The sequence below is a fragment of the Eschrichtius robustus genome, chromosome 1, assembly GCF_028021215.1.
Source record: "Eschrichtius robustus isolate mEscRob2 chromosome 1, mEscRob2.pri, whole genome shotgun sequence".
NCBI lineage: Eukaryota > Metazoa > Chordata > Mammalia > Artiodactyla > Eschrichtiidae > Eschrichtius > Eschrichtius robustus.
This window is the reverse complement of record NC_090824.1, coordinates 62,090,463-62,117,243: the sequence shown is the minus strand read 5'-3', so window position 1 is coordinate 62,117,243 and position 26,781 is coordinate 62,090,463. Positions and strand designations below refer to the sequence as shown.

The following is a 26,781-nucleotide window of genomic DNA, read 5'->3' as shown; positions in this document are numbered from 1 at the left end:
CTGACCCACATTCCTCATGCATATGCCTGAACTATTTTACTCCAGTTTTTTGCTCACTTGCAAGGGTAATCAACTGTCACCATTCATCATGATTTAAAAACCATTATTGCAATAATCTTTTCTTCCTCGTGCTTAAAAACCACAGTTCCTTTTAAATATTTATTTTGAGTAGTAGTGTGTATTAACTCCCTATCTACAGATGAGTTTTCTTCTTGTCCCCTAAATATTTTCTAATTTTTCTCATAAAATATGGGATTTTAAACTGGAGCTGAGTAGCTTTTAAGTGTTAGAGGCTATTACATGAATTGACCTTACTTTGCAATAGCAATACAAAGTCCAACATTCATAATTTTTAAAATTATTCAATTTTCCTGAAAACATTTTAAGGATGATGTTAGCATTTTCATTTCACAAATGAGAAAACTGAGACAGAGAGACAGGTATAATTTGTCAAAGAGGCATGGCTAACTAGTAAGTATCAGAATTGAGAATTAACATCAGATCTCTTATTAGAACTCTCCGGCTGTTTCTATCACACTGCAATCTTTGTGTGAGTGCAGAGGTAAAGAGGTGTGTTTACCAGCCCTTCTTTGGGAAGATCAATGAATTTCCCTGACAGGACATATTGTTTATAGACTCTACAACTTAACAAGAGACACTAATAAGTGATCCTAAAACACTGGTGGCAGTGATGTTCCACAACCTCTAAAAATTCAACAAAAGGCACCAAGTCCTCAGAAGCGGGAACATATGACTTAAAGTAGTTAACAATCAACACACTACATATTTGTAACTAATTTAAGCATCTAATCCAAACATTATATACAGCAGCTAAAGACTGCACCAATAATTTAAAGCGATGGCACTTAAGGAGTTAATATGCAGAGAGGCAAAATATCTTCATCAAAAGAAGCATGTGCCTCCCTTTTTACCTTCCCTGGCATGGACTCTGATGTCTTGGTTAGTGACTGGCCAGCTGGCTGCTAGCTTGATAAACAGAGAACCTTCGCCCATCTCACAGGCCTTTGTGATTAGGGTCTGGCATCTTTAAGAAGACATGCCACACAGAGGTATGCCAGAAGGAGGGGGTGAAGGAAGATGGGGAAAGCAGGATTTGTTAGCTAGTGAGAGGTAGGGGTGGTGAGGGAGACTGGCCAGGAAGCCTGCTGCTCCTCACAAGGTTAGGCTGAGCAAATTGCAGTGATGGGCTTCTCATTTAAGGGAGCTCAGCATGAATGTATACATTAAAGTCTACTCTTAGAATCTTCCTACCTCATGTCAACCCAAATCACATTTCTTTTGCTGCAATTCACTCATCCTTTAATTCCTCGTGGTACCACACCAAATCTGAGATCCTCTCTGATTTTAGCTTTGAGTCATTTTAACAGAGTTCTTAATGACCCAACTTGAAGTCAGTATATCCTGCTTCCTCAGACAACATTAAAATGAGCACACTGAGAGGACTGTTCAGGATTGTTCAGTCTCTGTTCGGGACTGGCCTTGGATGATTCTAGAGTGGATTTCATGTTCCTTGTCAAAAATTGCTAAAATGGGTTTGCCATTTGAAGAACTAAAATTATTGTTTAGAAGTGACTAAAAGAGACTGCCATAAAATGCTGCGGATAAGAAAATTAAAGACAATATGGTGGTCGTACAAGGAGTCACAAGATTTTCAGGGTATTGCAAAGTATTTCTTTGCAGAACTCTTCTTTTCAGCTCCCTCCCCCGCCCAGCGGGTAAGTAAATTGTTTGATAATGAGAATGTTATGTCCATAACAAGGGCGACTAAAAAAGAATCGAACATTTTAACAAATCAATTAATTAGTAATTAGATGATACATAAACATGTGGTCAAAACCTGTTTTAATAGGATCTATCACAGTTATTTCCATAATTTTACAAATGGTCAGTTTGGGCTATGAGCACACATCAATTCTATACTTAATCCATTCCATCCCTTTTGTAGCACGTCATCATCAATAGTTGAAGGGGTGGTCATGATGCAGTCCTTCATTTCTCAAGGCTGCAAGTAAGAGGTGATACAAGCATAAAGTTCATGATTATCCCCACGTGATGAAATTGCAGAAAACCCAGTCTAGTAATAAATGTCACCCCAAAGCCCAGAGCCTTTTAAAGGAAGGGGCTGTGCCATGTCACATTCATCTTTGTAGGTATACCGGTCCTGACATATCACAGGTGTTTAATAAATGCTGTATCTCTCCTTTATAAAGACATAATACACAAAGAACCAAGGTCTAAGAAGCAAATTGCAAAGGAGGTAAATACACACATTGGTTAAGCACCTGGTGGCAACCGCAAGGCAAATAATGCAGCTTAGCATTGCCTTCCCCACAGCTGACCATGCTTGTCATGAAAATGATGTGGTGTGCTGAAATTATAGTTGCCTCCCAGTAACTGAACAAAGAGGCAGCTTGAGGTGAGAGTGAACTGCCTTTTTGTTTTTTAAAGAAGAAATTTGCATTTTAGATATTGTTAGTTTTAGTGGATCCAAGTCAACTAGGAGTAAATTCAGCTCTCAGTGTGCACCTTTCATTTTCTCTAATCTTGGCTCTCTTTTGTTGTTTTGATCATAAACTTTGACAAAAACATTTTTTCCCCTAACGTTATGGTATCATGCTGTCTTGTTCCCCAATGATAATACCTTCTATTGGAGCTTAATTAAAAGTTAAATTGTTTCCACTTCAGAGCTATCAGAAGAATCTATTACAGTGTTTGTTTTTTCTTCATGTGAGATAATTTGGGGAAATGCTAGCTCCTCACTCCACAGAAGGTCACTAACTAAAATGAGCCGGTTTAGTTGATAAGCATTCCTTCAGGAATGTGGAGTATTCCCAAGATCCTATCCTTGTAGGGCTCTGGGCTCTGGAATGAAATCAAAGTCTTGTTAAAAGCTCAGCATCTAAATGTAGCCATTCAGAAAATAGGCATGAGAATTCCTTTCCCCTTCTAAGATATCTGTTCTTTAAAGGGTTGTGAAATATAAAATAATTTTAAAGGTCTTACCCACTTAGCTCAAATTATAAAATACATACAATGTCAAAATGGGCTAGGATTTAAGCATAACAGTTATCACTTGATTATTTCATATATGTATATATATATATACACACACCCCTCTCTATATCTATTATTTGTAAGCATCTCTCTACAAGTAAATAAATAAATATAGATAGATAGGTAGATAATATCTTCTGAGAGTCACTTATATCACTGAGTATTATCAGACAAAATGCAGGAAAGTATTAATATATTTTCTTGGGAACCCAGTAGGATTTTTCTGTTTTTGTGTACTCTATTCCTTGCCTTAATAAAGGCACTGACCCCAAGGAAAACTAACAAACCAGGATCCCAGAACAAAATCCTAAATGTTGAGAAGTCAGGACAAGGACACACTGAGATGCTTTGATGTGGGGGTCGGCAGATGATCAAGAAGAAGTCTTTGAAGCATGTTTATTTCATGAGATTCCACCTCTGGACTTCTATAAATGAACCTTTCCCATGCCCGTTTAGTTCCACTTATGTGATACGTTTGTTGGACATGCCCCTCAGTTAAATCATTTAAGGGGAATCAACTGCCTTAAACATGCCTAAAACCTTCTGGCCCAGCTACCCCCTGCAGCCTCCACTGCCTCCTGTCTCCCCCGGTTCACCGTACACCAGCTACCCTCGTTCTTTATCTTCTCCGAGGTTCCCCAAGCCTCCTTCTGCTTCTGTGCCCTCACACATCCTGTTCTCTCTGGTGTCTGCTCATCCTCTTCATCTTGGCCTGGCTAAGCCTCACCCTTGAGCTCCAGCCTAAACATCTTTTTTAAAGGAAAGCCTTTCCTATATCCCCATCATGCCCTGCTGTGGGTCTAATTAGGGCCTTTGGTTAAAACTTCCCACAGCTTCACAGTTTTCTTTCATGGCACTTATCACAATTGCCATGATTCAGTTCCCTGTGTAATGACTTGTTTATTGTCTGTCTCCTCGACTAGACTGTAAACCCCATTAAGGCAGGAGCGGTGCTGACACTTAGCGAGATGGTGCCCGACCTATGATAGATGTGCCATGAACACTTCTGGAATGAATAAATAGAAGGCACCCACTAAGAATCTAAAGCCACTTGCACTTCATTTCCATCCACTTGGGTGGTACCTGACTGGAAAGTTTTGGCCTGAAGTTTATTTAAGAAAGTGCCTGAACCCCTGTCCTGCTTCCCTCTGCCCTCCCCCATGCCCTCCTCTCCTGAAACACACACACACACACACCCCAGGGAGTCTGTGAAAACTGCCAGTGAAAGATACCACTTTTTACCACAGAATCTTGTCACATGTCCCGGAATTTTATAGATAATATATACTTGTTGTTTTACCCCAGTGGTTACCAGAAAGGAGACTTGTTCTTAATGAAACTTTAATGCTCTCGCCCTTCCTATTACCGGATGATTGGTAAGACTAATGATCAAGTAAGAGAGAATCAGAAAAATAAATGGTCATAAATTAAATCCTACTATGATCTAATTCTACTGAGATTCTTCTTTTCAAAATATAAACAGCTCTGTCTAAGTTCTCCACTGGAACCCAAAGGTGCATTTTTCATTCAGCCCAGTGCACACCTTAGGGAAGGATAGAGCTCTAAATCATGAAACTAACATATTTCCACATTTCTTCTGATAAACTGAAGTGCATCTGGCACCACCCTCAGACTTTCTACAGAATTTACAAAACAAAGATAATATTAAAAGTCAAAAGTAAAAGAAAAACATTTGCGTTTCTAAAAGGCAATCTTTTATGGATATTACCTTAGGAGAAAATAAAATGTTTGACTTAATCCTGTCTGTAGTAAAATGACCACAGGGACAGGTCTAAATGGTTTATTAAGTAAGAAGGATTGAACCTATGAAAAATTGTTCTCTCCTAGAATATTTCTAACCCACACATGTGATTTATATCATGGCAGAATTCAACACAAAAGGGCTATTGTTTTTGGCAAAATAACCTGCAAACATGCTTAATTAGGATGCAAAGTGAAAGCACAGTTTAATACTGTTGACAGCCATGAACTTTAGACATCAATTTCTACTATTATTATTTTACTTATGGAAATATAGGAAAAGCAGTAAATATGGAACTAGAAGACAAAGTTATCAAAGAGATGTAACATTTAAATCTTACCATTCTCATTTGTGTGTCAACATCACAAATAAAATGCTCTGAACACCCTACCTTGGAATGGAAATGAAAGAAATCAGTTTTGCAATCGAAGCTTACCTTCATCAATATTTGAAAAAGATGTCAGCATTTAAGTTAATCAATACCTATTTCTAGAAGGCTTTACTTTAAGAAGTGATGGCCTCTTTCTGGGGAGAAGGGATAATTCTTTATACTGACATTCCATTCCATTTACTGCAAGATGAAAATGAATGCCACCATTAAATGAATTCCATGGTCAGTTAATATTCAAAGCAAACTTTTCTATTGTAACCACTTATTCACCATTCTATAGGAATATTTAGATTCTAAAAATAAGTCTGCAAGAATATAACACAGCACCATTTTCAAACTGGTAATGCCCAGCTCTTCCAGGGTCATGTTTCATAACTGTTTGTGTCTATGGATCAGAGACTAAGGATGTGAAAAGGGAAGACCAGTTTCCAGGTCTGAATGAGGCAAAAGCAGAATCTGGCTACACTGTCTGGATATTGTAGCCAGTTCACTTATTTAAACTTTAGTAATCATTTTAAAGTGACAATTTATGTGTGACAAAAGACAAGGTAAGATATAGAGTTAAAGCATTACATGGTATAGCAGAAACAGTTCTGGCCTCTGGTTCTTTCCTTCCCCCTGCTGTATACCTTCAGATAAATTATGTCAGTAACTTTCAGCTCTGGGCCTTTACTTCTTGTTTTTCTTTCCTTATCTGAAAATGACAGTTATTGTGACAAGGATCAGGCAAAATCATGAAGTCTACAAAAATGGTTTTAATAGTACAAAATGGCACAGAAGGTCAGGATATTTCTGTGAAGCTTGAAAAATGTATCTACCAGAGATCACCAATCTGAAGAGTTAAAGTTAAAAACTTCAGGGTGGGTATCTGACCTGAGTTATCTGAACTTACTGTTTCAAGTTCTTATTTTACCTCTGTAGACATAGTCTTAGAGTTAAGTGTTAAAAAGTTAACTAGGTACTCTATTTTATAAGATTCTATTAAAATTTTCACAGATTTATTTCCTATTATAAAATTAATACATGCTTCTTGTAGAAGCTTCCAATAGCTCAGAATGCTGTAAAGAAAAAGTACTTTCCCTCCACTGCTCCTTGCTTTTTCCTGCTCTCCCCACTGCTCCACACAAACACACATGCATGGGACTCTCTATTTCCACTCCTCAGACATGATCATTATGGACAGTTTCTTGTAAAATTAAATACTTTGAAAATGGAAAACACTGGTAGACAATTTATCAATTTAAAAAATGTTAAATTAAAGAAAAATCTAGAATTATCCCATGCCAGTCAGAGTTGGTGAAATCTCAAATTCCCTTGGGACAACAGAATGACCAATTGCTGGGTGAGGGAATTGAAACAATAACCCTGTAAACAAACTGTCTGGAGTGTATGGCTAGAGCCAGCCTAGAGCAAAGATGGAAAAAAGCCTTCAAGGAACACCACCTCCTCCTCGTGGTTAACAACTTGATGACGTTCTTCAACATGTTTTAATGATTATCATATCTTCCTCTTCACAAAGGACTGATTTATTATGGTTTAAATTTAAAGAATACTGGTTTCCCAGTTTTGAATCAGGCTTAGATTACAGAACACATAAGATCAATGACTTTGTTCTAGGCAAAAAACCCCTGAAAGCAAAACCCACAACTAACCCCACAGCGTTCATTTAAGTGCAGAAGGAACCGTCCTGGGGAAAAGTTCTTCACACAGCTCTAGACGCTAACCGCTTCCACCACCCTCCTTGCCATCTCCACTCCTCCTCCCATCCCTGTCATCAGCACCTCCACACTTAACACTTCCACAGCACCTTAAATGCACAAACAACTTCACGTATTATTTACCTTAATCCTCAAAACCATTTTGTCAGGTAGAAAGGACAATCTTAGCTTTTCAATTTACAGATTAAAAAAACTGAAGCTCAGAGCAGTAAAATGATTGGCCCATGATCATTCCCCAGTTAAAGTAAGTTCGCCCGGGTATACTACTGCTGTCTAGATGTCTATCTGCATTTCGGAGCTCTCCTCTCAAGATCCCACGTGCAATCACTGATTCAACATCTGCACTTCAGAGTCCAAATGTGGTTAAACTCAGTTTTCCAGGCTCAGCCCATAATATTCTCCCCAAAACTTGTTCATTCTCAACGAATGGTACCATTATCCTTTCAGTTGTTCAAGCCCCAAACCTAGGCACCATCCCTCCCCACTACCCCTTTTATCAACATGCACGTAGACTCGATCACCACATACTATAGATTTTGCCTTCTAAACATTTCTCAAATCTGTCCACTTCCCCTTGTCTTCACCACGAACACTGCAGTCCAAGACTCCAGCATTGCACATAACAATCATTTCCATGTTACACTCTGTCTTTTGCGCACCACCCCCATTCCACCCATTCTCCACGCTGCAGCCAGAGTGATCAGGTAATTCCTCGGCTTAAAATCTTTTGTTGGCTTCCCAGGGCTCTTCAGATAAACAGAAGAATCCTTAGTGTGGCCTATAAGGGCCAATATAATTTGACCCTTGTAAGCTGGCAAGATAAAGCTCTTTCCATAATTTCAGAATACTATGATGTCTTTTAAGTAATAAATAAATATTTAAGCTTCTGTTTTTTTCATAATGCATAACATTTAAAACTTAAGTGTATTGACTAATTGTAGAATGAAGTTTGCATTCGTGGATTTTTTTAAGCATTAGTAACACGATCATATATAAATCTTATTGATCTTTCTGAAATTCTTCTTTAAATATGACCAAGTTCATATTATTGTAATAACATATGCATTAAAATACATACACAAATATATATAATAAAATATATATTATTTATATAATACTTGTAAATTATATCATTCATTTCATTGTGTGTAATTTCTATCTGCTGCAAGCCTTTGGATAGCTGGAGAAATAGAGGCATGGACATTTCTCCCATGTTGTATGAATCACTCATCTCAGAGTTTAAAAAACATCAGCTTCATGGGTGTGTGACTTGTGCAGTTGCCCAGAGCCTGCACTTAGAGGAGCCCCATGCTTGGTTTATTGCTCTACAGTTGCTGTCTTGAAATTCTTCATTTTTGAACATTTTCATTTCGCCCAGGGCTCCAAAGATTATTAATCTGTTCCTGCTAAAAACATTTTTTTAATGTATGTAGAGTTGAACTCTCTCATGTCATCCACGACCAAAGTGTTTATTTGCACTCTACTTCTGTATTTCAAGAACTCAACAGGAGAAGATCTCTGAGGACCACCAGAGTCAGAATTGTCAGTCAGTGGGGGGATCTATATATTCTGTGGTCATTCACAGATCTCAGACCAACAAAACATGAGGTTATACTCAAAAAGTAAGGTTTCTAAATAGAGTGAAGCCTGGTTAACAATTTTGGCAAGTGAGGCAATGTCAACAGATGGTTAACGGGGAACATGCCTTGGATTTAGCTGTTACCTGAGATAAGTACTGGCCTAGATTACAGGGGATAGCTGGAAAAAGGCAACTGTAACCAACATTACCTTATAGAATCAGGTGATAGCCATATTAGAAATATTTTTATTCTTTATAAAAAGTTCTTCAATACTTTTGTACTAAGCAAAATGAAGAACTGAACCCCTGTGGGAAACTGCCTGCATGTGAAAAATGTTTCCCCAGCTGGTGCTTTCAGAATTGCAATTTTGATTGCAGGCAAGCAGTATGACGGTGGGAGAAAATTCTGTGATGCTCTAGTAAAAGATGCTCATTTTAAAACACATCATGTGTTACTTTTATCTTGTCAAAGTTGAAAGGCTGCTGACATCTGTAAGTTACCATTAAAAATTATTATTATTATTTTATATCAAAAGTGAATGATCCTAGACGAGTTGATTTACTACTTATCCTAATTAACTTACGTGAATTTAAAAATTACTATCTAGGTAAAATTTAAATTTTAGGCTGATAATTTTCCCTCATTAACTCAACATTTATTTACACTATGAAAATTTCAACTTTCTTGAGAAAGTTATGCTTCTGAGATAAAAATTAAGTAATAACAGTTTCTACAAATTCCTATTAGTGATAAATGTGAAGCATTCAGGTGTAATGGTGCATTCTTCAAGAAGATGAGTTTTGGTGTCAGACTTGGGTTCAAGGCTCTGCTTTGCTCTTTATTATGTGACTCTGAGCAATTTACTTGATCTTCCTAAGCCTTTGTTTCTGAATTCAAAATAGGGATCACAACACTCAATGAACAAGGCTGATGTGGGCATCAACTTAGATAACAGACATAAGAGTTCAGCACAGTGACTTGGAAGGATAAATACTCTACAAATGCAGCTATCATCATTGATAGGATTTTTCCTCCAGTATTTTAATCTATTAAACAGTTACCTTATTGACAGGAATAATGTTTTTGACATTGTAGTAGAAGCCGAAATAAACCATGTTGAAAACTCCGTGACGTCCCAAAGTTGCTGTAAATCCTTTGTTGAGGCCCTGGAGTCCCAAGCCTTCCTTCTTAATGATGTGTCTTGCATAACTCACGGTGGATGGTTGCTGCACGAGAGAGGAGAAAGGTCATCTTCGGGGCCGTGAAACAGAATAAATTACTGTTTTAACTTCCCTTCAAGCCCAAAATTATTAGGGACTTATTTTTCCCCAAAGATGAATAATCATGAATAATCATGCCTAGATTCATGCTTTTTAAAATTAGGAAACCCCAAAAGTAAACAAAATTGCATGCATAACAACAGGCCTTAAAGGGAAGATTGTTGGCAAAGAAAAAATATCTTTGATGGAATTAGTGAAACTAATGTCATATAATAACTAACATCATTTTCAACATGTCAATAGTTGCATCCAGTTCTGGATCATCCACACTAATAGAGGGGATTAACCATATAGATAAACTAGTAATCCATACTGGTAATCCATAACTGTGCATAATCCAAAAGGAATGTATATTTGGCTCCTGAATCCAGCATATTTACCTTTCTAATTACGTTTTTCTAAAGCGAATGTTACAATTAGTCCTGATTCCATTGCCTCAATAGTTTAAACTGGCGTTAGGTTAGAAATCGGCTGTGGATAAATAGCAGTTGATTGTAGACTTCCTCAAGAAAGTGGGCAATCAGTGTGTGTAACACTTGCTGTGATAAATGATAAATCAATGGTGTTGAGAGTACTGGGTTACCTTTAATTTACTTCTTTCCAGCCCTTTGATTGATTACCCAAGGTTGAAATACCTTGACTGCTGGAATCCAGTCAGTGCTACTTTTGGAACTTGCTAAAGAAATCACTGTAGTTTGCCCTGAGTTTTATAATTCATTACAATACAATTACAAGTCACGTGGGTTTTTAAATAAGGTTGAGTGACTGTTTCCTTTTTGGAGGTACAGCACAAAGGCTCTCTCACCCTCTTAAATTTTGAATACTGAATAGTAAATAAGGGGAAACGTTCAGCATTTAATTTTTTTCCCATAAGGCAAGCACTGACATGACACTCGTTTGAAATTTCACTGGAGCAGGTTGCTGGAGTGGTCATGGCAGTCTGATGCACTTACTGACTAAAAGTGTTTTCTTATCATGTGCAGTTAAGGCTGTTTCAGCAGAACAGAACAGAACAAATCCAATCAAGGCTTTTCATCCAACTTTGTAGCTATGTAATTAACCTGATACATTTAAATAAGCTTGTTTAGAGAGTAAACCCTATAGCTTTTACTGATAAGTGTTTTAAAAACTCTAGCTACAATTCTACACTCAAATTCATCTTTTCATTTAAGAGGATTAATTACAATAAATTACATTAATCCCAAGAAAACCCTTTTTTTGTGACATGAAAAAAACACATGAGAACGTACCTTAAAACAATAAAAGACATTTCATATAGGAAAACCAAAAATTCTCAGAAGGTTAAAGTTCACTCTCTCTGCTACAAAATGGGATTTTTTTGTTTGTGTTATGGCACATTGACTATCAACCCCAGTTATTTATTTTGGTTTTCAAAAGAGACTTGAGGACAAGTTGAGCAGAAGTTCATTTCTGTTGGAAAGACTCTGAAAGTGCTGAGCAAACTCCTAGGCACTGCTCTCTTGCTGTGAGAAAGGCAGTCTAGAGGGCAGAGGCAAGGAAAGGAGGCAGCTCTCCCGGGGATGAAAGAAACTAGGCAGAAGTAAGGCTGCCTGGGTCCAGACTGACCAACACCAGTCCTCCCTGCTTCTAGCCCAAGCTTTCTCTCCATCCTCACCCACTCTGAAGCCCCGAGGGCAGGAGAGATGGGGAGGTCAGAGGCCATCTAGATTCTTCAGCAACAGAGGAACCAATGGCTTTGAATGAAAGTGCAGATTAACATGGCTTTCCCTAAATAAAACAGGTATAAAGATGTGTCTATCATTTAAAAATCTAGGGTGCTAAGTCATCAAAATTTAAAGAGAGGACTTCTATTAGATCTTTTTTTAAATTAATTTTTATTGGAGTACAGTTGATTTACAATGTCGTGTTAGTTTCCGCTGTACAGCGAAGTGCATCAGTTATACATATACATATATCCCCTCTTTTTTAGATTCTTTTCCCATATAGGTCATTACAGAGTATTGAGTAGAGTTCCCTGTGCTAACAGTAGGTTCTTATTAGTTATCTGTTTTATATATAGTAGTGTGTATACGTCAATCCAAATAACATTTACTGATGGCCTATTGCCTGATTTCTACCAGCTTGGATGTTAGGTAGGTACGAAGAAATGTAACACATGGATTTTGACTCAAGTGCCTTGTTGAGTTTGAACTCAGCTGTGAATAATTAAGCAAATCAGGGGGTAGTACAGTAGTTAGAAATAGGGGGTCAGAGCCAGACAGTCCCAAGCTTTGAATCCCAGCAATATCACTTGCTAGCTTAAGCGGGTATTTTATCCTCTGATTTATCCTCACTTTACTCATCTGTAGAATAAGGATAATAATAGAATCTTCCTCATAGGATTGTTGTTGTGATGATAAATAAGTCAATGAACTTTGCCCTATGTAAGCATTTACTATACATTAGCTGTTAGTAATAATGGCAATTATGACGATAATAAAACTAGTTATAATAGTAAAATAACAGGTAATTTCTTTGGTAGTTGAAGGCAATGACAATCAAAAGGTGGAGGCTGATTTGAGGGGGAGGAAGGACATGCATAACTAGCCTCTTCCTGCTCATTCCTTTTGGCTGTGGTTTCCTTTTCCCAGAGCCCTGGACCCTTGTGACATGATCCTTCCTACAGAAATGCATCCAGAGTGCAAGATCATAGGTCTGCTTTTTCTGGGAGCCAACCATATCCAACTCCTGGGCTAGAGATCTCCTAGGTCATCACCCCAGGGCTTTCCTCTCGGGAGCAGGAGATCCTGTAAAATGGTCTCTTCGCTACCGCTTGGTAAACATCCTCGGTAAGAACTCTTCACTTGACAGGTCTATGGACTATAGAAGCAAGGCCACCATGCGGGAGCAAAGGTTGGGAAAGGAAAAGCATGCTAACCAGGCCTCCACCTGACACAGTTTATTTATACCCTAGAGAGCATATACATGCATGTTACCAGGTACCTGGAACACAGGAAGTGCTCATCGATGTTAGTCATGATCATAGATACTATGATACTATGTACTATACTACAAGCTATTTTGTATAAAGTAAATAAGCTACAAGGATATATTGTACAACACAGGGAATATAGTCAACATTTTATACTTTACATATATCATCTTACTTAATCCTCTGAACAAGTGTGTGGGATGAGTATTATCTTTATCCCCATTTGACAGATGAGGAAACTAAAGTTAAGTTACTTGCTCAATATCACAGAGTTAGTGGAAGGTCCAGAGCTCAAACTGAGGCCCCTCAGACTCCAAGTTCATACTTTTATACTCTGCATTGTTCTGCCATCCTATCATATCTGATTGCCTCTCTCAACAACCTGTAATGTGGACAGCAGGTGCATTATCCTCATTTTACAGGTGAGGAAACCAAGGATTAAGTAATATTCCTAAGGGAAAAGTACTGGAAAATGGCTTAAGCAGAATTCTACATCTCATCCAGTGGTGCTCTCATGCTTGTTGACTCATTCTTGTTATACACATGCTGTAAGATTTTCAGAGTTTGATAATTCAACTGATACAGGTAACAGATAAATACAAATGTAGTTTTCTGGCAACTTGGGGCCTTGAGACAAAGAAAAACCTAAACTCTAATTCCTGTAAGAATTAGAAGTGACCTTTTTGCTTCATTCAGAGACATTGTATCACACACATGTAAGCAAATATGTAATTAGAAAGGCAAAACATGACTTCCACTAGGAAAATATAGAATCATTTTGACTAGATCTTTGTAAACACAAGTTTTACTAAACTTATTTGATTACTGGGCTTCCATTTCAAAACGAAATGGTGACTGATTAGCATCATCAGCCAAATGATTCCAATACTACCCAACCCAGCAGGTCACCCACAAATTCAGTTTCCTTTCAATATTTAGATCCACTCCAATTTTCATATTTAGTTACCAGCTGTGGGCCAAATTGCATTCTAACTTTCCTAGATATACCTTTCATTGATTGCACCAGAGCTGCAAGCATGGAAGAATAAGTGGGTCGGAACGTAGCTAATATTGCGATATCACACTGCTCTCCACGTTGATTTAGAAAAATCTTCAGTTCACTGGTACCTGCCGGAAGTATTTCCATTGGAAGGAACTCAAAGTCTACTTTAACTCTGATGTCAGCTATTGCCAATTGTTAATTCTGGGAACTCCATGTTCTTTTATGCATTCATTTATTCAACAAACACCTATTGAGCCCTACTAGGTGCCATGCACTGTGTTAACTATCTAGTACGGTACTTTGTTCATATTTGAGAAGCATAAAAATATTTTTGCTTTGCTTTTTATTTGGAGAGATATACTGAAAAATTTTATATCTACCCATGAGAATATTCTATAATGATTATGAAACATGAAATCGAATTTCTGTAATTGATGAAGCCACTATGGAAAACAGTATGGATGTTTCTCAAAAAACTAAAAATAGAACTACCATATGACCCAGCAATTCCACTCCTGGGCATATATCCAAAAAAAATTTAAAAGATACATGCACTCTAATGTTCATAGCAGCACTATTTATAATAGCCAAGATATGGAAGCAATCCGTGTCCATCAACAGACTAATGGATAAAGAAGATGTGGTATACAATGAGAAATCACCTCACGCCTGTCAGAATGGCTAACATCAAAAAACACCACAAATAACAAATGTTGGAGAGGATGTGGAGAAAAAGGAACACTCATAAACTGTTGGTGGGAATATAAATTGGTGCAGCCACTATGGAAAACAATATGGATGTTTCTCAAAAAACTAAAAATTGAACTACCATATGACCTAGCAATTCCACAGCTGGGTATATATCTGAGAAAAACAAAAACACTAATTCGAACAGATACATGCACCCCATGTACATAGCAGCATTACTTAGAATTGCCAAGATATGGAAGCAACCTAAGTGTCCATCAACAGATGAATGCATAAAGAAGATGTGGTGTTTATACACAATGGAATAATACTCATCCATAAAAAAGAATGAAAACTGATATCACTTATATGTGAAATCTAAAAAATAAAGCAAAATAGTGAATATAGCAAAAAAGAAACAGACTTGTACAGAGAACAATCTAGTGGTTACCAGTGGGGAGAGGGAAGGGGGGAGGGGCAAGATAGAGGTAGGGGATTAAGAAGTACAAGCTATTTTGTATAAAGTAAATAAGCTACAAGGATATATTGTACAACACAGGGAATATAGTCAACATTTTATAATAATTATAAATGGAGTATAACCTTTAAAAATTGTGAATCATTATGTTGTATACCTGTAATTTATATTGTATATCAACTATACCTCAATTAAAAAAAAAATGATGTGCTATATATACACAATGGAATATTACTCAGCCATAAAAAAGAATGACATTTTGCCATTTGCAGCAACGTGGATGGACCTAGAAATTATCATGCTTAGTGAAATAAGTCAGACAGAGAAAGACAAATACTGTATGATATGACTTGTATGTGGAATTTAAAAGATAATACAAATGCATGTGTATAACAAAACAGAAACAGATTCACAGATATAGGAAACAAACAAGTGGGTACCAGTGGGGAGAGGGAAGAGGGAGGGGTGCGTTAGGGGTATGGGATTAAGAGATACAAACTACTGTGTATAAAATACATAAGCAGCAAGGATATATTGTACAGTACAGGGAATTATAGCCATTATCTTGTAATAACTTTTAATGGAATATAAACTGTAAAAATACTAAATCTCTATGCTGCCTACCTAAAATATAATATTATAAATCAACACACTTCAATAAAAAATTCTTTTAAAAATTAAAATCCTTAAGGGGCTTAAATAAAAGCAAAGATCCATTGCCTACACAATGCTCCCAGGAACCACTCTGGGACACTGATTCCTTACTCTCTGAGAGCCCAGAATTACCAACAAATCACCGAGATGACTTATGGCAGCCTCAGCTATTTTTTCTGGAGTTCTTCCATCCAACCACTGACCATAGCTGGCTCTGATTACCTTGTGAGATCATGGACAGAGGTTTTAGGCATTGTTCCTTGGGTAAATAGCTATCAGAGCATGGCCAGTAGGCACAAGCGTGGGGTGTGTGTCAGTGGATTTCCTCCCTCTCTAAAGCGAGAGAAAAGCTCTAGGCACACCGTGTCCAAAGACAACACGCTCCACATGCATCCCTTTACTTGCTTCCCATGGCAAGGGGAACTCGGGTGCGTTTTAGAGCCAATGGAATAAGGTGTTGCACTGGATTTCATCACATAGCTGGAAAGTAAACCAATGAGACCTTTATACAGTGAAGTGAGTGTCCATATCTGGGCCTTAAGAAAAATACTGCTTTGTTAAGAGGATATCCAGTTGCTACACTTAGGTAGGAAAATACCCTTGCTCATTAGGAGATAGATCACTTAAGCTCTTCATTCCTCGAAGTCTTGAAGCATTTTCATAAATCTGAAAAGAGAAGAAAACTCTTCCTTTTATTTGAGAACAAAATGTAAGTGAAAGAAGAGGAATCGGGCTCAAAATTCCACAGTTACACATCTCTTTTAGCTTAGGTATTTCACTAATTTGTTGTTGCAGTTTATTTTACTAGGGCATGATTAGGGAGAAAAAGACATCCAAAATATAATTATATTCTTTCTAGAATTTACATTTGATGAGCAGGCCTATTTTTAAACAATCTGTGAGTGGAAGATAATTTGCTTTAAACAAACTCTTCCAGATGCTGAGCCACAAAGCTATGTCAACACCAAGCTGCTGTCCAATAACCGCCTGGAGGAACACGGGGCCTCGGGGTGACGGGACGAGACGCTGACCCTGTGCTTTGCCCCGGCACTGCTGGCAGAGCAGGAGGGAAGGTGACTCCGCTGCGGACACAGGGGTGACTACTCAGGGGGGACTGGCAACATGGAAGGAGCCTTTGCTTCTTCATGGTTCCAGAAACACTTAACGATTTTCCCTTAAACGTCTTCATTACCCACTTTTCTTTATCCCAGTGAAAACAGTGTGGTTTCTAGAAAGAGACCTCTATGTTAATGCTCAGTTCCTTAGAGCTAATAACTGCGTTAGGTTTTATTTCCCCTATCCATAACATAGAGATAGAGCCACTGACCTTATAGGGATAATGGGAGGATTAGGTATCAGGTGCGTGTGAGCACTGTAAAAGGTGGAAGGAGACAGAGCAGTTAGTTACCAGAGCGATGCGATTGCAGGGCGGTAGTGGCAGCAATCACCAATTATTTGTTCTTTACATAGCCTTGTATTACCTGATTTGTGAAAACAATTACTTTTGTAATTTACAAAAATTATATAACTTTAAAAAATCAAATAAAGGAAAAAACATGTAAGGCATCTTGCACAGTATCTGGCCTATAGTGGATGTTCTGTAAATGGTAGCTATTATCATTACTTCAAAGTCTCAATTCTGAAAGCAAAAATCTAGGGTTTCTGGCACAGCTGAGTGGAAGACTGAAGTCTATTTTCTGTAAATGATAATAGAGAGGCAACTTGGCTGCGGCCTTAGGTACTGTTGAAAGTTAACTATAGGAATGGATTCATACACATAATTCACTTTTCTGCCTACAAGAATCATAGACTGGAAAGAAATAATTTATGTACTGAACAGCTTCCAGGCAGGATTTCACATGGTAATGCAGGAAAAATTTGAACTTAACTCAATACGTCATCATGAATGTTGACATGCCCTTGAAGCTAGCTTCTCACACGTTCTGAAAACAGAGCCACACATTCACTCTCTATATAACTCAACTTCTCTCTTTCTGGAAAGAGAGGATCGCAAAGTACAGTCCTATTCACTTTGTGTTGTCTCTACATAATATGACTAAGTTTAAGCATTTGTTAATTGCCTATGGAGAAAATAATCACTAAGCTTTGTGATACTGTACATGATCTACCTGGTCTCTATTAGATTATTAAGCTCCCAGGATAGAGTGTGTAGAGCTATATTTAGTGGTGTTATCCAAAACAAGAATCAAACCCTGAAGTAATTTTTTAAAAATCCCTATCTTTAAAGATTCTACCATCGATGATACACTTGCTATCAGTTCATTGATCCTTAAGTTTTAATCATAGAGCATAGGTGGAAGACTATTCCCTTCTTGGGCTGAACATCTTTAAAGACTAAATAGAGGTGAAACAGGCTTTTGCAATTTCCTAAAGGTTTAGTTTCATATTTGGGGGTGAGAATGATTATGTTCATACGTAACATAGATAAAAATGACAGAGTAGAAGGATAACCTGTGCCCCATCCACACATCAGAGGCAAATCCTATAGACCTCAAGGGAAGGAAAACATAACCCGTTAGCCAAATAATAACTCTGAAGTAGATTTCAAAGTGGAGAGAAAAACTGGGAAACAATTCATACAAGATTTTGCTCCTGGGGAGAAATTCACTTTTCCAGGCTAGCAGAGATCATGCCAGCAAAACATCACTTGGTTTAGCATGATTGATAGGGGACTTCTCATTCTTATAAGTGTACAGAAAAAAACGATGCACCTAGTTAGAAGGGAGCAGGGTCTTACAAGGACAACAAGCTACAAAGTCACACTTTTGGCAGGACTGGGTATACACACCATCTCCAATGGAGAAATCCCTGGGCAAGCCTAGTCCTAAGCCAAAAAGACTACAAACCAGAGCAACACTTTGCTTGGGTTTAGTTTGAAGGATGGGGGGAAATTTGGATCTATCCTGATTTTATCTGAACATGTTTTTATACCCACTGAACCAAACCAGAGCATGACAAAGCTGTGATTACTTTGCTCCCCACAGAAGGTCAAGCGTATTTAAATTAGAGACCGGTTTTCTTTATTCACTGTGAATTTTAAGATGCTGGCCAAGATTCTGGTATTGGAATTGAAGGAAGTGTGGCAGGGATTATAGTCTTTGACTGATATGGTGGTAATTTTAAAAGTGGAGGCAAGACAAGTACACCTATTGAAATACTTTATACAGAAGCTGGAAGGATATAAGGGAAGTATCAATAACCAAATTAACCACAATTTCCTTTACATTTCTAGCATAGTTTAGGGCTAACTGGGAGGGAAGGCATATTTTATGGATAACATACCTCTGATTGGCTAGAAAATCAGTCGTAGACCACAGAGGGGAGAACACAGGCAGCTGGAGCCAGCCGCGTACCTGCCATTCCTGGGAAATCCTGTCAGGAATTTCAGAGGGCCCCAAGAATATAGCACACAGAGCCTCTGCTCTCAGCCAGTACTGCCCTTGGACCCCCAGCTAGAGGGGCGCCTTTCCTGGACCCCATGCTTCAGAGGGCCCCATTCTGGCCCGTTGCCAGCCATTCCCTCCCCACAGGGCCAAATGGACATCTACCTCCATTCCACAACCTCCTTCTAGACCATGCTCTGTGCACCTGGGACCATGGCAGTCCTTTTGTTCCATCTTTATCACTCTACCATCGCCTCCAAGACTTTAAGTGTGATATTAAGAGTCATATTGACTACTGTTACCCTAGGCTGTCTTCCACTACAGATAACTTCCTGGGAAATTTTCATGTTTAAAGGACCAGCAGACTCATCTCCTCAGGCTGACGAAATAGGAAAACCCACAATTACTGTGTACGAATCCATGGTGGTTCAGATCTAAGGCAGGAAGGTAGAAAGGCTGAGCCACAGACCTGTGGCCTGAGAAACTCCTACTATTGGCGGAGCAGCAAGAGTTATCTCCCTGCAAAATAAGCCTCCGGGGAAACTGCTCTGCTTTTCGTAAAGGTGTTGTCAAGCCATCTGGCCATTCTGCATGCAGCCCATCTAGTTAGTGTTTCACCACAGCTGGCAGCTGTAATTGACTGAAAAGGCTGAAAATGAGCTTCGTTCACAGCCTCCAGGTGAAGTGGCCGCGAAGACTTGATCAAGAATCCACGTTCAATTTATATGACTATTCTGGAGGAAGAATATCTTGATTGTGGTAGAACTCTTTCCAAAGCGGCTTCAAATGTTTTTAGTTTCCTCTTGAACTTCTGCTGCTATATGCAAGTTATTTATAGCAAACAGGTGCCCAACTACTATTGTTTATGATAACAGACCTGCATCTAAGTTTAAAGATCTTGTCAATAGGCACCGTAACTAGGCTGCCAGCCCTTAAGCCCTGATAAAGAATTCAGGCTGAATGGATTGCATTGGCAGTTGGGAATGACCTAAGGCGAACCATTGTTCAGTAAGCTGTTTTTGAGCCCACAACTGGGAGTCGGGTGTGACTGTTCATTGCAGCAATATCTCAAGATAGATCTGTCTCTAGTTAACCTTAAGGATGTATAAGATCAATTTGCATCTAGAAATAGTTACCATTGGTTGAGTGCCTATCATGTACCAGGCTCTGTGTTAAGACGTTTGGGTATACTATCACATTTAAATTCTCATAAAAAGCAGGTCGTAATAATAACTACTAACACTTATTAAACCACCACTACATGACAGACTGTATTGACAGCTTTATATGCATGTCTCAACTAACCCTATTACACCATTTGATGTGGCCATTACTATTATTTTTCCCTAACAAAAGAGGAAACTGGGCTATGGTCAGACTAGGAAGCAGGGGGCTGTCACAAAGTCAGTAACTTAGATGGCCCTGCGGGGCTTGTGTTTCTATCTCCTTATAGAAATACCTTGTTGTAACGTAGTTGGACTGATCACCATCATTTTACCACAGAGGGAACTGCAAGTAACTTGTTCAAGGCCATACTGTTAGGAAATGGTAAAGAGCTTGATGGGTACATCTCTCCGCAAACCCTTATGGGTTTTTGCTCCCCAAACCAATTACCTTTCTGTTCTAGACAGCTTTGTTTATATATGTTCTTCGATAATTTGCACATAAGGTTTAAACTCTTTAAGAAATTATAGAGCAGGAAAAAACGGGCGTTCCTGCTACTATAAATGAAGTACTAGAACCGGAATTACGCAAGGTTGAGTCCTAAGATGGGTCAGCAAGTCATTCCCACCTGAATTAGCTGAAAAGATTCTCCCTGAAGTGGGTTTGACCCGGCAGAGCCATTAGAACATTTCTTTTGGATTACTTACTTTTCTTTATACGGTTCTGTATTTTCTAAATGTTCTACAGTGAGCGAGTGTTACCTTCTAATGTAAATGTTCACAGATAATACTGGATACATTCTCATGTTAAACATTCAAATGCACCAAGCTCTTCCCTTAAACTCTTATCTTCCTCTCCTCCTTCCTGTCTCCTTTCCAGAGGCAGCCACAGTGAGAAGTTTGTATGAATTCCTACAGACCTGCACTGTCTTCTAAGGACATCACCATCCACATGAGGCTACCGAGCGCTTGAAATGTCCTAGTTTAAACTGGAACGTGCTTGTAAGCGTAAAATACACACTAGATTTGAATATCCAGTATGAAAAAAGAGTGTAAAATATCTCATATAATTTGTATATTGATTACATTTTGAAATGATAATATTTTGGATATACTGGGTTAAATAATATATAATTTAATTTCATGTATCTTTTTACCTTTTTACATATAGGTGGCACATGTTATATTTCTATTTTTGGACAGCACTGCTTGAGAGTCTAGACCATTTTTAGTACATCTGTACACTTATATGTACATACAGAAATATATAGTTTTTTTGGTGTCTCCTAACATAAATATGCATTATCTATACATAATTAAAACTTTATACCAGAATTAAAACTTTTTTTCTTAAAAAAGGAAGCATAATCTTTGCATGCTTTAGGCATTAAATTAATTCCTAAAACAAAAAAAATAAATAAATTCCTTTCTTCCTCCCTTTCTCTTCCTCTTCCTCTCCCCGCCACCCCCCCCCCCATAGTTCTTGACAACCTACAAAGCCTCAGAGTGAAGAAAGTAATAATTATTCTTTGCCACACAAATGCTGAAGTGAGCACACCTAACATTTTTTTAGATTAATTCAACACAGGTACAGATTAACAAAAGGGTATCCCTTGTTGGATAAAAGGACGTGCTAGTCAATAGATGAAGGCTTTGGAGTTAATGAGTCCTTGACAAAAGACAGAGGAAACAGCTGCTCTTGCCCAAAATGACTGGTAGGTATTTTTAAATGTCTAGATCTGAAATTTGCTATTCTTTTTTTTTTAAAACATCTTTATTGGAGTATAATTGCTTTACAGTGGTGTGTTAGTTTCTGCTTTATAACAAAGTGAATCAGCTATACATATACATATATCCCCATATTGCCTCCCTCTTGCATCTCCCTCCCACCCTCCCTATCCCACCCCTCTAGGTGGTCACAAACCTGATCTCCCTGTGCTACGCAGCTGCTTCCTACTAGCTAGCTATTTTACGTTTGGTAGTGTATATATGTCCATGCCACTCTCTCACTTCGTCCCAGCTTACCCTTACCCCTCCCTGTGTCCTCAAGTCCATTCTCTATGTCTGCGTCTTTATTCCTGTCCTGCCCCTAGGTTCTTCAGAACCTTTTTTTTTTTTTTTAGATTCCATATATATGTGTTAGCATACGGTATGTGTTTTTCTCTTTTTGACTTACTTCACTCTGTACGACAGTCTCTAGGTCCATCCACCTCACTAAAAATAACTCAATTTCATTTCTTTTTATGGCTGAGTAATACTCCATTGTATATATGTGCCACATCTTCTTTATCCATTCATCTGCTGATGGACACTTAGGTTGCTTCCATGTCCTGGCTACTGTAAATAGAGCTGCAATGAATATTGTGGCACATGACTCTTTTTGAATTATTTTTCAGGGTATTTTCAGGGTATACGCCCAGTAGTGGGATTGCTGGGTCATATGGTAGTTCTAATTTTAGTTTTTTGAGGAACCTCCATACTGTTCTCCATAGTGGCTTCATCAATTTACATTCCCACCAACAGCGCAAGAGGGTTCCCTTTTCTCCACACCCTCTCCAGCATTTATTGTTTGTAGATTTTTTGATGATGGCCATTCTGACTGGTGTGAGGTGATACCTCATTGTAGTTTTGATTTGCATTTCTCTAATGATTAGTGATGTTGAGCATCCTTTCATGTGTTTGTTGGCAATCTGTATGGCTTTGGAGAAATGTGTATTTAGGTCTTCTGCCCATTTTTGGATTGGGTTGTTTGTTTTTTTGATATTGAGCTGCATGAGCTGCTTGTATATTTTGGAGATTAATCCTTTGTCAGTTTGAAATTTGCTATTCTTATCAATCATGTCATTCCTTTCACTCAGATTTTTTTGTAATAGGCATAGTCCCATGACCTTATGTTGGGTGACTGACTATGCACTAACTTCTTTTCAATTTGATCAATATCGGCACCTTTGACCAATAAAGTGTCACCTCTGATCAGCTACTGAATCCTGATAGTTGCTGGAAACAAAATGCTGACGTGTGTGACCTATGTGATCCCTGTTTTATCAAGTTCTGACTAGTTGAAGTAATATGACAAATATTTTATAGGGTGCCTAATAGATTTTATTTTGTCTAAGTAAATATCTGACAACGAATCCAGTTCAGTGGACTCTGCAAAAGAAACGACCTCAAACAAGTTCCCCATCCTCCCCCACTTAAAAAAATGGCCGTATATACATAAACAATTTACACAGACCACACTCGTGTCAATGAACTAGGAGCACGTGCACATGTAGCATTCTTGTGTTGGGCTGGAAGGGTGTTTACCATGTTCTAGCAAGGCCTCAGCATGTGCAAAACATTAGCAGCTCTTACATGGCCTCAGTGTAGAACCTCCCTGAGGGCAGAGGAGAGAAAAAGCACATTAGGCATGAGCAGGGGTGCTGTGATACTTCGTTATTTTCATTCCTGTGAGTGCTTCTTGGTGCTCTGTCCCATGTGTGTTCCTCTGCTCACATGCTGTCTTGATAAAGGACTGCAGTTTGAAGGCCTGTGTATTCTTTTGCTAACACCTTGCTGCCCCGAGACAAGCTTCCCAATGGGTAAAAATGGGACACTGAATGGGGAGCCCCAAGTTTTCTTCTAGCTGGTAATTCTCCCAGCCAAATTTTCCTTGAGCAGATTCCATGGGGGCTGTCTTTAATGCTCCATATTGATAGGACATTTGAAAAGTGTTTCTTTTTATTTCTTCCTGGTCCTTGCCATCTTTTCCCATCATTCAAGGAAGAATAGAGAAAAAGCAAAACAGAAACAGAGGCTAGGGCAATACAGGAATTTTCAACCTTTTCTGAAGTGCTATATATCTCTGTAATTAAGACAATCTTTTGAAACTTAAAACAAAAAAATCTACCTTAATTAAGATTGACATCCTCTGAGTAGATACCATCTGCTGTAGCAGCCCAACCCTGTCCTCCGCAGCTCTTGGCAGGTACAGGTGAGTAGGGGCCCCCTCTCCGTTCCCACACCCCTGCTCAAGAAGCTGCCAGGGAGCTCTCAGGCAGTAGCAGCAGGCAGGAAGTGGGGTGGGAGTGAGGGGGGTCTCCACCCATTAGCAGATGCTTAAGTAGTAGGCAGGGGAACTTTTCTATGGAGAAATTCAGGTTAGCAGATACTCCAAACCAATTTATACCATGTGCTACCCAGTTGTGGAAGTAAATTCAAATGCTAAGAAAGGACCTGGACTGCCAATCCCCTTATCTTTTCCCTACCTTGGGCTTGGTACCCAAAAGAATAAAACAAGAACGGTTGGACTTGGTGGTTTAAAGGGAATTATTCGGCAACTTCAAGGAAGTGAAGGCAGCACAAACCAAGGCAAGCTGTCTTCATGGAACATCATGTACCAGTGACTAAATGTCAAGACCCATCATTGTCCAAGTGGTGACGTCTACACAGGTTTAGTAATATGCTCATTCAGATTTAACCAAAAGACAAGCTTGACAGATTATCAGAATCTTTGGGGGAGGGCAGTGTGTGGAGTCGGGAAAAGCGTGAGGTAATTTTACAAATGACTTCATAATTTTTTTTTTAAAAGCACAGCCATATTATCACCCTAGTGGTTTTTGCTATAGTCTATTCTAGTAAAATGTGAAATAGAAGTTCTGCCAAAAGTACAGAACACATTTCCAAACAAGTCATTATAGATTATATTACAACTCTAAAATAAAAATGTCTAAACATGTGTTTGTCCATTAGACTTTTTTAAAATTAATTTTTATTGGAGTATGGTTGCTTTACGGTGTCCATCAGACTTTAGTGCATTTTTGTTAACGCTTTCCTTGTGGAAGAAATTTTACTTTTTCTTATGCTACTTCCTTAACAATAAGTTACTATGGCTTTAACAAGTGGCTATGGGCTGGGTTCATAATTTGACGTTATATTCTGAAAAATAATTTTTACATTCCATCAACAACAGGAAAACATTAAATGATTACCTCTGTAAATTTGTTCCGATTGGCTTGCAAGCCAACTTTTACTACCTCAAAAGGGTTGACCACAATGGCTTCTGTTAGTCCAGATCCCAATCCAGCAATGGCAAAGGTCTAGAAAAATTAAGTCAATCAATATTTTAAAACAAGTCATCATGTGTATGGGGTTAAACATCCTATTCATTACACTATGCAGCTGAATGTTATAATGAAAATGGAGAAACTCACATAAATGCACCATATACCATTACTAAACAGCTTTAGATCTTGATTAGATGCTGACAATTCATGAAGAAGAAATTACAGAAGCCACAAACCACATCCTAACAATTCAAAATAAAATGTCAAAGCCCCATCAACAATGACTTTGTCCTTTAATGAAAAGAAAGGTTGTTTTACTTATTTAAGGTGGATACTAAAACATCTGCACATGTAACAACTAAAAGAGAGTTTGACTCATAAAAGGAGAGCTTCATTTTTGAACATGTACTTAAATACATTTATTGAGCATATAAGAAATTCAAGGAGGAGAACCACAAATAAAATGCTTATAAAAAGCTAAATTTCAGGTAACCAAGCAGTATAGCCAAAAACATTTAAATGTCTAGCCATATTCTTAGAGTCATTATTCTAGGAAATTAAGAAACAAAAAAAAAACAGTTTAAAATTAATCCTTTATCTGTCTTTTTAAACTGATAATTGCCCTATTCTTCTAGACCTAGAAGCTGAGGAATAAAAGTTGAGGTCAGAGATAAATAGGTTGTCTTGAAGGGCTCAGATAAAATCTAGAACATTTATCAAAAGGTGGCTGTGTATCAGGTTCTTATCTGTTATCTGTTAAGAACTTCTGCAGTAGGAAAGAACAACTTTCTAGAATTTTCCACTGAGTAGAATGCTTAAAGGATTTTCAGAAACTTTGTATCAAAAATAACCACAACTATTAAAACACACACACACACACACACAAATACACACAGCAGGAAAACAAAATGAAACAAAGCCTCAAACCTTCAAAACAGATGCTGGAAAAAATAATTCTTGGGTGCTGAAGCTCTAATTCCAGGGGAAGAGGTAATACTGTATACAACTAGGAGAAGAAAAAAAGTCAATGAAGAGTAAAGAAGAGAAGCTCTTATCCGGAGTCTCTAATTTCTTCAAAGTAGGAGACTAAAAGAGAAAAGGGAGAAAGGAATGTTCTATAACCTTAGAAGGGGAGGCAAGGTGGAACCAGGGCAGGATCCAGAGCCAGGAGGTCTGGGTTTAGGTTCTGGTTTTGCCACTTTATTGGCTGTGTGACCAGAGACGCCATGTACAGTAGTCTGGGCACAAAGGTGCGTGTGGAGGCTGAAATCAGCCTGCACCCTACTTGCCAAGCCAGAAAGGCATCAGTCAGGAGAAAGGGGCACCTTTTCATAATTCACACAAAAACGCCGTGTGTGTTAGCTGCAGCTCTGTGTTTAAATCACTGAGTCTTTTTAAAGAAGATGTGGTACATATATTCAATGGAATATTACTCAGACATTAAAAAGAATGAAATAATGTCATTTGCAGCAACATGGATGGACATGGAGATGATCATACTAAGTGAAGTAAGTCGGACAGAGAAAGACAAAAATCATTTGATATCACTTACACACGGAATCTTAAATAAATGATACAAATGACCTTA

At 38.3% G+C, this 26,781-nt stretch overlaps 1 protein-coding gene across 2 annotated transcripts in view; it reads right to left on the bottom strand.

Moving 5' to 3' along the window:
• Positions 1–26,781, bottom strand: part of SLC25A21 (solute carrier family 25 member 21) — a 514,375-nt gene that overhangs the window by 28,398 nt on the left and 459,196 nt on the right. For both annotated transcript variants that reach the window (XM_068533042.1, XM_068532966.1), the window contains 2 exons: positions 25,119–25,226; positions 9,588–9,752 (listed from right to left, as the gene is read on the bottom strand). In XM_068533042.1, coding sequence (XP_068389143.1) covers positions 9,588–9,752; positions 25,119–25,226 — 273 coding nt within the window. The remainder of the gene's footprint in view (positions 1–9,587; positions 9,753–25,118; positions 25,227–26,781) is intronic.